The sequence below is a fragment of the Durio zibethinus genome, chromosome 5, assembly GCF_047325235.1.
Source record: "Durio zibethinus cultivar Kanyao isolate XHJ-2024 chromosome 5, ASM4732523v1, whole genome shotgun sequence".
NCBI lineage: Eukaryota > Viridiplantae > Streptophyta > Magnoliopsida > Malvales > Malvaceae > Durio > Durio zibethinus.
In genome coordinates this window covers 32,312,646-32,325,074 of record NC_143166.1, presented here as the reverse complement: position 1 = coordinate 32,325,074, position 12,429 = coordinate 32,312,646, and the positions used below count along the sequence as shown (strand labels likewise).

Below are 12,429 nucleotides of genomic sequence, written 5' to 3'. Positions count from 1 at the left end.
AGTGATAGAAAAGAAAAAATGATTGGATCTTCACATGTAATTCAAAAAGTGATGCTCATATGAAATAAATAGCAGAAAACTTAAGAAGGCAATAGTACATAAAGCACCTAACCAGTCAAGTTTGCAAGGTAGTAAAGAAGGCATGAAAGATGGTTAAAAAGATAGAGGCATTAAGAAGAGAAGTCAATCCCATAAAAGAATATAGACAGCGTCAAGTGAACTTTCTGAACGAGACCAAAGATCATTATGAGCAAGTCAAACATTTTTATGGATATTATTATAGGATGACAAATCTTATATAATAAAAGTTGTATGAAATCAATGAAAATTTTTAGTGTTGAAATTCGTCCAAGAGAAAATATCTCTTACTTGGATTTATGCATCATATGCACTATTTTTAACCATATTTTTTAAAAAAATCATAAAATGCCCAATAACTCTCACCTTGTATTATCATAAGATAGTGACACATGCTCATAACAAAAAATTATTTATGCACGTATTTTAGGATAACCTTATGAGTTCTGTAGCCAAATGGTATGTTCAACTAGACATAACTTGTATTCTTTCTTGGAAGGAGCTTATGAGTGCATTCTTTACATAATATCAGCATGTTATAGATCTAGTTTCAAATCATCTGTCTCCGCAGAGTATAGAAAAAAACAACAAAAAACTTTAAAGAGTACACATAAAGATGGAAAGATGTGATCATACAAGTGCAACATTCCCTCACTAAAAAGAGACAACTATTCTATTTATGAACACTCTAAAAGTACCTGACTATAAAAGACTGATAGGTAATGCAATAAAAAATTTCACAGATATGGTGATATCAGGTGAGATTATTAAAAATGCTATAAAAAATGGCAAGCTCGATACAGGAAAGACAAGCGAAGCAAAGAAAGGTGAAGCTTTCAAGAAGAAAAAAAATAAACCCCAAACAGTGAACTATGTAGGGTAATAGTTCAGAGGCTTCACTCTATACCTCACACTAGTATACGAAACCCATTATCTTCCCATAAATAATGTTACATCCATCCCTTATCCATATCAGTCATATCAACAGCTATAATAACCAGCTTATTTACTTTATTTTCAATAATCCTTTTGGATACCTACATATTCATGCAACCATCCTGCTGTACCTACCAAACCAAAATGGAGATCCAATCTAAGTAGTAGTTTGAGAGCCCTCAGAAAAAACCATTTTTGACCCTATCCCTATGATATCCACATATTTGTACCTTCAACTAGTTGAAAAATATTTACTAGCCCATGTTATTGTTAAACTTTTGAAACCTCTATTTCCCAAATGGTATGATCCTAATACGTATTATGATTATAATTATGGAAACTCGGGCTATTTTATGAAAAACTATACTACTTTGAAACATAAAATGCAATGATTAATTAATAAAAAGGTGTTAAACTTTGATACCAAACAATAAGAGACTAAAAATATTAATGAAAACCTTTTACCAATCCATACTAGACCATTAATAAATGCTTTGATTGATGTACAAGCAAGCTATGTCAAGAGGAGGATAGATGAAGTCAAAACTTCAATGGCTAAGATGTTTGAAACCTTAGTCAAGGCTGATATGTTAAAGTCCATAGAGCCTCAGAATTGCTAAAGAGTGATTAACTCAATCGAGAGTTACAACTATCACAAAGATACTTTAAGGCATTCTATCGAGAGTTGTGATCAATTTCGTCAAGAGGTGCAGAAGTTGATGGATATGGATTGGATAGAGTATTGCGAAGAAAGAAAAATTTTGATGAAAGCTAAAATGTTTACCATTGATTCGAAGAATAAGTTTATGCATAAATCAGTAACTATCTATTATGATGATAAGCCAACCCCGAGGTCAGAAAAGCCCATCTTTCGACCAATAGTGATGATTAAAGTCCCTAGCCCTTTTTCATACAAAAATGACAAAGTAATACTATAAAAGTATAATTGTGATGTTGTAGTCAATTCAGATATTGTAAACATAGCAAGCATCGGAGGTATGACCCAAAATGAGAGATGTTACACTCTAGAAACACTAGATAACGTTAGGAAAAAAAGCAAAGGTCAAAGAAGAAGAAAAAAGTTAGAGTAATCTTGTGACAATCCCTAATAAAAAAGTCAGTAGTCGATCTCTGAGAATAAAGATTGTAAATTTTTAAAAGTAATAAAACATAACGAGTATAGCATGATAAAATAGTTGAACAAGATGTCAACTAGAATTTTATTGTTGTCATTATTGCTAAGCTCATAATCATATCATAATACTTTACTAAAGGTACTACATCTAACATATGTGTCTCACAATTTCTTTGTTGAATACGTGGAACAACTTATTGGCAATTTAGCAATTTCAAACAACATCTCTTTTAGTGATGAAAAGATTATTCCTAAGGGTAAAAAAAGTACCAGGAATCTTCACATTATTGTAAAATATAAAAGTCATATAATGACTAAGGTTTTGATCAATAATGGCTCATCAATCAATATTATACCTATGATTACATTGATAAAACTACCTATTGGTGGATCTTACATGAAGCCTAGTTATATGGTAGTTTAAGCTTTCAATGGGACTCAAAAAGAGGTGTTAGGAGATATAAAAATGTCGTTATAGATTGACCTTTACACTTTCAATGTAAAATTTCAAGTTATGGATATCTTTTTCTCATATAGTTGCTTATTGGGTAAGCCATAGATTTATATGATAGGTGTTATTCTATCCTCTTTGCACTAAAAAGTTAAATTCATTGTTGATGAAAAGCTTACATGCGTGGCTTAGACAATACATGCTTTATCACATTATTTAGCTCATAGCAAAATTGGATCTCATTAAGTATATTTTCGAGAAGCCTTCATTTATAAGAAAAATAGTGTGATGGCAAGTTATGCTTTCAAAATATGATATTGTTTATGTAACTCAAAAGGCTATTAAAAGGAATGCAATAGCTAAGTTCTTTGTCGATCATACGATCGAAGATTATGGGCCAATAAAACTAGATTTTTCTGATGAAGATGTGATAGCCATTAAAAAAAATGAACTTATTGAAAAGTATTGAAAAATGTATTTTGATGGAGCTACTAATGCTTTAGGTCATAATATTAGTGCAATTTTAATATCTTTTGATAGACACATTATCCCATCACGGCCATATTGAATTTCAATTGCATAAACATTGTGGTTGAATACGAGGCTTATGATATAGTCTATAGCAACAATTAAAAAAAAATAAAAGTATTGGATGTGTTTGGAGATTCAGCTCTGGTCATCTATTAGTTATGAGGTGAATAAGAAATAAGAGATTTCAAATTAATCAGGTACCATAGATACATTTCTATGTTGATCAAAAAATTTGAAGAAGTTTAATTTGAACATCTGCCTAGAGAGGAAAACCAGATTACTGATACAATGGCTACTTTGGATGCAATAATCAAAATATATATAAATACCAAGATTCAACCCATCAAATTGGATGTGAAGGTTGCACTAGCATATTACTCAAGTGTCAAAAAAAAATTTGATAGGAAGCCATGGTATCATGACATTATGCAATACATTAAAAGTCAGTAATATTTGGAACATGCAACAAAAAATGATAAAAAGACTATCAAAAGGCTGGCTATGGGTTTCTTCTTTGATGGAGATATCTTTTATAGGAAAAGTCAAGATCAGGTGCTTTTAAGGTGTGTGAATATAGCTAAAGCAAAAAGAATTATTAAAAAATACATGACGGGGCTTGTGAGGAATATAATGGTGGTCATTTAATGGCTAGACAAATTATGAGGGCTGCCTATTATTGGTTGACAATGGATAGTGACTATATAGATTATGCAAGAAAATGTCAAAAGTGTCAAATTTTTGCTGATAAAATTCATGCTCCTTAAATAGCATTGCATGTTTTGGCTCTTCTATGGACAATCTCTATGTAGGGCAGGGATGTCATCGATCCCATTACTCCAAAAGCTTCAAATAAACATAGATTCATCTTTATAATGATTGATTATTTTATGAAATAGGTAAAAGTTGTATTGTATGCTAGTGTGACACAATCGATGGTATCCAATTTCATAAAAAAAGAGATAATATGCAGATATGGGCTTTTAGAGATGATTATTTTTAATAATGCTAAAAACTTGAATAATAAAATAATGAATGAAGAATGCACTTAGTTCAAGATCCATTAACTTAATTTGACACCATATCGTCATGGGACAGTAGAAGCCATAAACAAGAATATCAAAAAGATCTTAGAGAAAATGACTGATACTTATAAAGACTAGCATGTGAAGTTGCATTTTGCCTTGCATACTCGTAGAACATTATTTTGAACATTTACTAGGACCACCTCGTTCTCTTTGGTTTATGGGATAGAAGCTATATCATCAATTGAAGTAAAAATTTTCTCATTGAGAGTTCTGATGGAAGTCAAGTTAGAAAAAGTAAAATGGGTCCGAAATCGCTATAAACAATTAAACCTCATTGAAGAAAAAAGGTTACAGCACTTTACCATGGTCAATTATATCAAAAAAGGATAATGAAAGCACATAATAAGAAAATTCACCTTCATAGCTTTCGAGAAAGAAACTTAGTGTTGAAAAAGATACTTCCAAATCAACATGATAGTAAAAAAAAATAGACACCAAATTAAGAAGATCTGTATGTGGTGAAAAAAGTCTTTTTTGATGGGGCATTAATTTTGGTAAAAGTGGATGGAAATGGTTTGCCTACTCCGATAAACTCAAATACTATGAAAAGATACTTCATTTGAAAAAGAAAAAAAAAAAAAAGAAAAAAAAGTAAGAAAAAAATGACATATCTAAATTAAAAACCTAAAAAAGTGACTTAAATGTAAATGAGAAGTATCATTAAGAGATGACCTCACAACACAAGGGAAAATATAGTGTGACAAATTCTAAAGAATCAAGGAAGTCATATGGTAAGTTTTGGAGAAAGAAACTAGGAATATTTTGTTCATGATTATCTTGTAATCATTACTTGGGTGCATTTGTTTCTACCTAAACACTTTTGTTGCCATGCACTTATTATCAGTTTAATGAAATATGCTTATTTCCTTTGGGAATAATGCCTATCCATTCTTTTATCTCAATTCGTCATATTTGTTCACCTTACAAATGAATTAGGGGAATGTGTGATTGTATTTTATTTATCTTGAACTTAAAATAATAAAAAAATAACATAGAATATCTTGGCATTACTTTTTAAAGGTCAATAAAGGTATATGAAAAATGAGAAGAAAAGCATGACAAGACATTGATGCTGTAGAGTTTTAAAAAATATATATTGTTAAGAAAGAATACAATGGTTAGATGTTAAGAACAAATTGATCTTATGGCAATTATTGAGAATTCTGATAAAATAAATAAATAGGAGAAAGATTTCGAGAGCTTTTTACCACAATTAAAAATGAATGATTTTGATAGCATTACATACATTGCATCTAGAGCACTCAGTACATGCATCCATGAGCAGTTATAACAAGGACAAGGACTTTCAATTCCATAATGGAAAATAAGATTTTGATGATCAAGCAAAGATAATAATTAAAAAAGATATTTTAAAAGAAAAAAATTTACTTGCTTAAAGATAAGAACTTGGTTTCGAGAAAAGATGAAAATTCCTTTTAAGTTGTTGAGCCTCTACCTAAAGAAGGCTTTTTTCATATGCCAATTTTAAAGTTGTTAAGTCTCTTCTTAGAGGTGCCGTTTTAAGTTTTCAAAAGTTGTCAAGCCTTGAGTAAGAGGAGCATTTCGATTTGATCTTTAAAGTTTTTTGGTCTTTAATGAGATAAGTTTTTCAACCAATTTGGATCAATTAGAAAAAAAAATCTCTTTGGACTCCAAACAAGATTATTGTCTTTATTTTTACCCCATTCCTGATTCTTAGCAATGTGTAAAGAAAGGCAATTGTAAACATCAAATTTATTTGGGTTTCAATTTAAATTTCTCGATTCTAATGAGTTAATGGGCCAAAACCCAATTTTTTCTGAGCCTGGGCCCATTGTTTAATTTTTAATTTTAATTTTATTATTTATATCACAATATAATAAATAATAATTAATTAAACATTAATACAAAAATATTAAAAAAAAAAGCAAAAGAACAAAGGGCAGGAGGTTGATGCTAGTAGGTACCATGCACGGCACCACTAGCCACCCATCCCTATGCCTTTGTGCAGCCCACTGCCTTCCATGCCCAAATCCCCTTAAACCTATGCAACATGCCCCTAACAATCCCCTATTAGGGAACCTAGCTCTGTGTGATGTGCCTAAAGGAAAAGAAAAAAGTCAGTATCATCAAAAAATAAAAAAAATAATAAATCAAAATTAATGAAAATAAAAAAAGAGGAAACTGAAGCTTTGAAGCCCATTCTATGCCGATCAAGGTTGTTCTTGGCAAAAGGGAGACCAAATCTGAGCTTAAGGGGTAAATGGGAGTCTTTTGATGTTTTCTTTATTTTTTGGCCACCAGAAACAATGATTGATGGTGAGGCCAATGGCGACTTGTGTGACGACTGGCGATCGGCTGACTTCCTTCTTTGTTTGAGAGAATTTTATTTATTTATTTATTTTATAAACCAAGGAGAAATGAGTTGAAACAAAACAAGTTTGGTTTTTATATAAAAGACTAAGCTTTAAAACAACGTCGTTTCATCCAAGATCTATGTGCACACCAATGGGTCGATCAAAGATTCGTGTGCTTGACTCGTGACCCAGTTCCCCCTTTTGACTGCTAATCAGTCTAGTTGAACTAACCCAGATCGAACCATTAACCAGTTCGGTTTAGTTTTTTTATTTTTTGATTTATTTTTTTATATTATTTTTGTTATTATGAATTTTATCATTAATATTTATGCATGTTAAAATGTTTAAATTTTGTTAGAATATTTTTTTTAACTAGTAAAAATGAAAACAAAAGAAAATAGATAAATTAAATTAAATAATAAAAAATATAGTTAAAATTTTTTATAATTTTTATTAAAACTTAGGATAAATCTTATAAAAATAAAAATAATTAATAATTGATGATTATGATACCAATAATAATAAAAAAAATGGTTTTTAACCTTTGATAATTTTTTTAAGATTAAAAAATAGGAAAAATAACCAAAAAATTAATGAATAAAATTAATAAAAAAATAGTAAAAATGTAAGAAAATGAAAATTTTATTCGAAGATAAGATTCAAAGGTACTCCGAGTAGTGATACCTACGAAATCCTTATGTTAGAAAAGTTTCTTAAATACTACCAATATATTGGAGTATTTATAAAATGTTTTTAATACAATAAAAAAAATTTTGCTATAAAATAGTAAATAAAAATTAACTAATTTGTTAAAAATAAAATAATAAAAAAATAAGGGAAAAGAAATATTTACCTGATGATAGGATTTTAAGATATTTGGAGTAGTGATATCTTAAAAATCTATAGGTGAGGAAATTTTTTTAAATATTGCCAATATATTGAAGTATTTATAAAAAATTTTCAATGTGATAAAAATTTCTTCAAAACAACAACAATAATAATATAAAAAAATAAAATTTCTAAAGGGAAACTAAAATGTGTACATCAATGTATTATCATTTGTATTGTATGCATAATAGTGTTTTTGAAAAATAAATCCAAACCTCTGAAGATGGGATTCTAAGATATTCTGAGAAGTAATACTTAAGAAATCTCTAGGTGAGAAAGAATTTTTATAATATTTTCAATGTACTGAAATATTTTAAAAATTATTTCAATAAAAGAGTTCTAATTTATTTTTCTCAAATAAAACAGAACAATGATAATAATAATAATAATAATAATAATAAAATAAAAATAAATTTTAAAAAAACAAAAAAAAAATTGAGAAAATTATGTTTCAAATACTGAAACTAAAATTGTTTTTGTCAGAATTAAAGGATAATATGTAATTAATTGATACCATTTTAAACGGGAGCTGTAGGGGTGCCCCTACAAGTAACTAACTCCCTGACCCAACCTGTTTTGCATACCCTAAAATTATTTTTTTAATAAATTTTAATTAGTTTTAAAATTTTATTAAAAGGATATGTTTTAATAGGTAGCCAATTGCACCTAGCCAAAACAAATTAGTGGTGACTTTATTTTTTTTATTTCATTTCCAAATTCATCGGGTTGCTCCAAAATCATTATGATAACTATTCAAAACACCAATTTATGCTGATTTTCTTGATTACACATACAAAAACATATATTCAAAGTGAAACAGGGATTGGTAGCTAGTTAAATTATATTTTTTTTTAAAAAATTGTTTAATATATTGTTAATGAAATTTTTTAATTTTATAAGTGAAGTTAATGAGACAGTGCATGTCTTATGTTTTTAAAATTAATTTTTTATTTTTTTAAAATATATACTAAAAATATATTTAATTTGTAAAATTAAAAAATTTCATTTTCTTAATATATTTGATAATTTTTCTTAAAAATTAATAAATAAACAAAAGGATTCATTTTATAGAATTTAAAAACTTTAATGTTGATGTATATAATAATAATAGTCAACCATATAAAAAGCTTAAAATTGATTATTTTAACCATCCTTATTCTCAAATGGTGTCATATAAAACATTGAGATTTATAAGTTAAGTTGTTCCAAAAAAGTCACTTTCAAAGATGTTGACATCTTAGGAAGTAAAAAACTTTGAGTTCATTTGGGAGTCTAGATTAGATTAGAGGGCTCTTAATGCATTGGATGGTTTGTTTTAGTCAAGCATGATTTATATTCATGGGGTCCTTTTATGTGTTGTCTTTCACCAAGACTTTGTTAAGTCTCTTAACTTATAGAGGGAGCTTTTGGCTAATTTTATTCTAAGTAAGATTTTCATGTCTTTATTAAAAGATCTATTTTGAGTATTGAGCTCTTTTAATTATGTCTTTGAAGTTTCAAAATTCATTAGAATCAAGTTGAACTTAGATTTTCTATTATCAGTGTTCCATCTTGTAAAGCATTGATTATAAATAATTTAAGAATAAAATTTGAATACAATGAGTGTCAAATCTTAAATTTAATAATTAATTAATATACAAGGATAAGATTTGAACATACATTAAGATAGAAAGACTAATTCTATCATTTAATAAAAATATAAGGATGATATGTACAATTTGAGAAAAGTTGAAGTGAAAAGATGATGATGCATTAAAAAATTTTGTCATGTTGTTATCTTTGATTATGTTGACCTTAAACGTCAATAAAGTCAACTATCATATAAATAAAAATGTCACGTTAGAAAAGTCAAAATGTTATATCATCAATTTTAATTGAAAAAGTTTGAACAGTTAATAATTTAACTAAATTTGATAATTAAAGAAAGTATAAAGATCCAATTTAAACACATTAAGATAAAAAGATTAATTTTATCATTTAACTAAAATACAGATATTTATTACATAATTCGACCTACTTTTTTTATATGGACTAATCCAATCATTAAAAAAAAAAGAAAAAAAAATAGAACACACTAACTGTGTCCTACTACAATAAAATTTTTACTAGATAGGTAATCAAAGCCTATTTTTCTACTATAATCACCCAACTTATGATATTAATCAAATTTATTCATAAAAAACCTTATTCACGATGGGACGAGCTTTGCACATAGCAACTAATGGCTGAACTTTAGGCATGGTGATTCCCTTTCCTTCAGTCATGTCAATTTCCTTGTCATCAATCCTTTCCCACTCAAAGCACTGAATCAGAGATCCTAAAGTTAATCCCACCATTCGCTGAGCCAGGCTTGCTCCTGGACATGCTCTCCTTCCTAACCCAAATGGCATTAGCTTGTGAGAATATTCTCCCAATTTCCCACCATTTTCAAATCTCTCTGGCTTAAAACTTGTTGGATCATCCCATAGGTTTGGATCCCTATGAATGGCCCAAGCATTCACCAATACGATGGCACCACGTGGCACGTTGTATCCACCTAAGGTACAATCACTAGATGGCATGTGTGGAAGCAGAAGAGGAGCTGCAGGGTATAATCGAAGTGTCTCCAACATAATACTTTGAAGGTAATGTAGCTTGGAAACATCTTGCTCATCAATCAGGTTCTCTTGACCAATTTGATTGTCTAGTTCAGCTCTAGCCTTCTTCAATACTTCTGGGTGATTTAGCAAATTGGACATTGCCCACTCTATTGTCACTGCTGATGTATCAGTTCCTGCAAGTATTATCACCTACAGAACAATGTTAATTTGTTAGTTTAGGACATTTCAGATTTGAATGTCATCTTCTAAAAATAAGTGCATGAACCAATTAAGTTAAGCTCAAAATTTAAAACCGAAAATCTTTCAACAATAAAATATTGAAAAGTAAAAAGAAAAAAAGAAAAAGATTCAACTAATTACCAATATGAACCCTTTGATAATTTCGTCAGTATAGTAACGAGGCTCAGATTCTTGCAAGAAAAGAAGGTGATCAATCATACTATTATTTTCCTGCCTCTTACTTCGGTGATTGTCAATCAAAGTTTGCAAGAACCTGTCCATCCTTTTTCCAAGCTTCTTCACCTTCTTTTCATACCCTTCACCAAACCAGTTCGATATAGAAAAGTAATCTTCTTGATTTGCTGTTCCACCATTCTTGAATGCCTCTGCCATAAGTTCCCTAAATTCTCTTGCTTCTTCTTCATTCGTCACTTCATCTCCATAGTACCGCTTCCCTGCCACCATCCTCATTATGTTATTAAAGGTCATGTCATTAAGCATAGATTTCAGCTCCACTTTCGCAAACTCTTGACGCGAATCACACGACAGTTTTAATAACAAGCGCCTGATTTCGTCTTTTCGAACAGTCACGGAGGCGTTTAGACGACTTGATGAGAAGATTTCAATGGCACCAATTCTACGTAAGTTGCGCCAATGATCACCATAAGACGATGTTGAAACTGTGGTATAGTTGTAGCCTAAGTGTTTCCCTATGATAAACTTGGGGCGATTGGCAAAAACTATATCGTTCTTGCTGAAGCATTCCTCGGCTGCGGTTGAAGATGATACTACAACAAGAAGCCGAGAACCGAGGCGAAGGGAGAAGATTGGACCATATTTTTGTGAAAGGCTATGGTACAAACGATGGATGGGGGGTTTTAGGAGGTGAAGGTGGCCAATTATGGGTAGTGATGGTGGGCTTGGAGGGAGGTTTTTGGGTTGTTTTCTTGATTGAAAGAACAAGTTTAAACAAACGATGAGAAAGATAAAAGAAAGAAATGAGTAAAGAATTGTTGCTTCTTCCATTGTTTGATTTGCTTCTGGTAGCTGTGTGTTTGTTTGATTCGATTTGGTTTTTTTCGTGGTGTATAGAATTAAAATGTGTTTGCTTTTATACAGGGGCGTAATATGAGTATTGCTAAAAAATTTGGACCCACCCATCTTTCAATGGGCGAAATTTCCAAGTTTGACTACTTTTAATAATCATCACCATCATGTTGCTTTCATAGCTTATTTTAATTTCCCACTCAGATCAACTGTCTTTTTGTTTACTTGCGTAGGAGATATCGTCATCTTAGAGACTTCCTGCGTAGGAGATATTGTCATCTGGGAGACTTGGGCCCATTAATTTGGTTTCGCTTTTAGCACCAGCGCGGTGCAATAAAGCATAATTTTGCACCATAGAAGCATGTTTGGATGCACGATTGGAATCTTTCAACTGCACCACAACCCTCAATCGTCATTGGAGCTAAAGAGATCAGTGAAAATTTGTTATCTGCGATTGAAGACAAAAACCCTTAAATACCCTTACATATAACTCAATTCAACATTTTTCAATTCAATTTTAAAAGCCTTGAATTCAAGAAACCTAATAAAGAGTATGGGAGAGTTCACGTATTTTATTTTGCGTCCAATCTTTATTTATATTATTTTTAATTTTTTCTTTTATTATTTATTTATTTTTCTTTGATTAATGTTTAGAAAAAGCTTTTAATATTTTTATCACTTGCGTACTAAAGTAAATTATTTAAAAAATAAATTATATAAAGCTAACATTTGTTAGTAATTTTTAATTATTTATTAACTTTAAAAAAATCAAATATACAATAAATTTTATTATATAAAAATTTTAATTTGATATATATAAATAAATTTAATAATTTATAATTATTTAATAATTTTTCAAATATATACTATAAATTTATTATATATTAAATTTAATTTAATATTTTTAATAATCAATTTTTTGTTACATTTTATTTTATCGTCGTCACTCTATTTATATTTAAACATATATTATATCATTAATTTTAATTACACATTTTATTTTATTATTAAAATAATTAATTTTTTTATTATTATTTTTAATTTAATGAAAATTAATTTTATGTTACAATATCATATTTTATGTTGTCTGAATGGAGATGGAGACGTTGATTGATATCCTGTG

The 12,429-nt window shown here is 29.3% G+C and overlaps 1 protein-coding gene across 1 annotated transcript; it reads right to left on the bottom strand.

The window, feature by feature from the left end:
* Positions 1-9,380: 9,380 nt before the first annotated feature.
* On the bottom strand, positions 9,381-11,356 carry LOC111282012 (cytochrome P450 81Q32-like). The gene is made up of 2 exons (XM_022869883.2): positions 10,401-11,356; positions 9,381-10,229 (listed from the first exon to the last, which is right to left on the bottom strand). Exons 1-2 carry the CDS (start codon positions 11,283-11,285, stop codon positions 9,609-9,611), a joined length of 1,506 nt encoding a protein of 501 aa, XP_022725618.2. The 5' UTR covers positions 11,286-11,356; the 3' UTR covers positions 9,381-9,608.
* Positions 11,357-12,429: the final 1,073 nt, after the last annotated feature.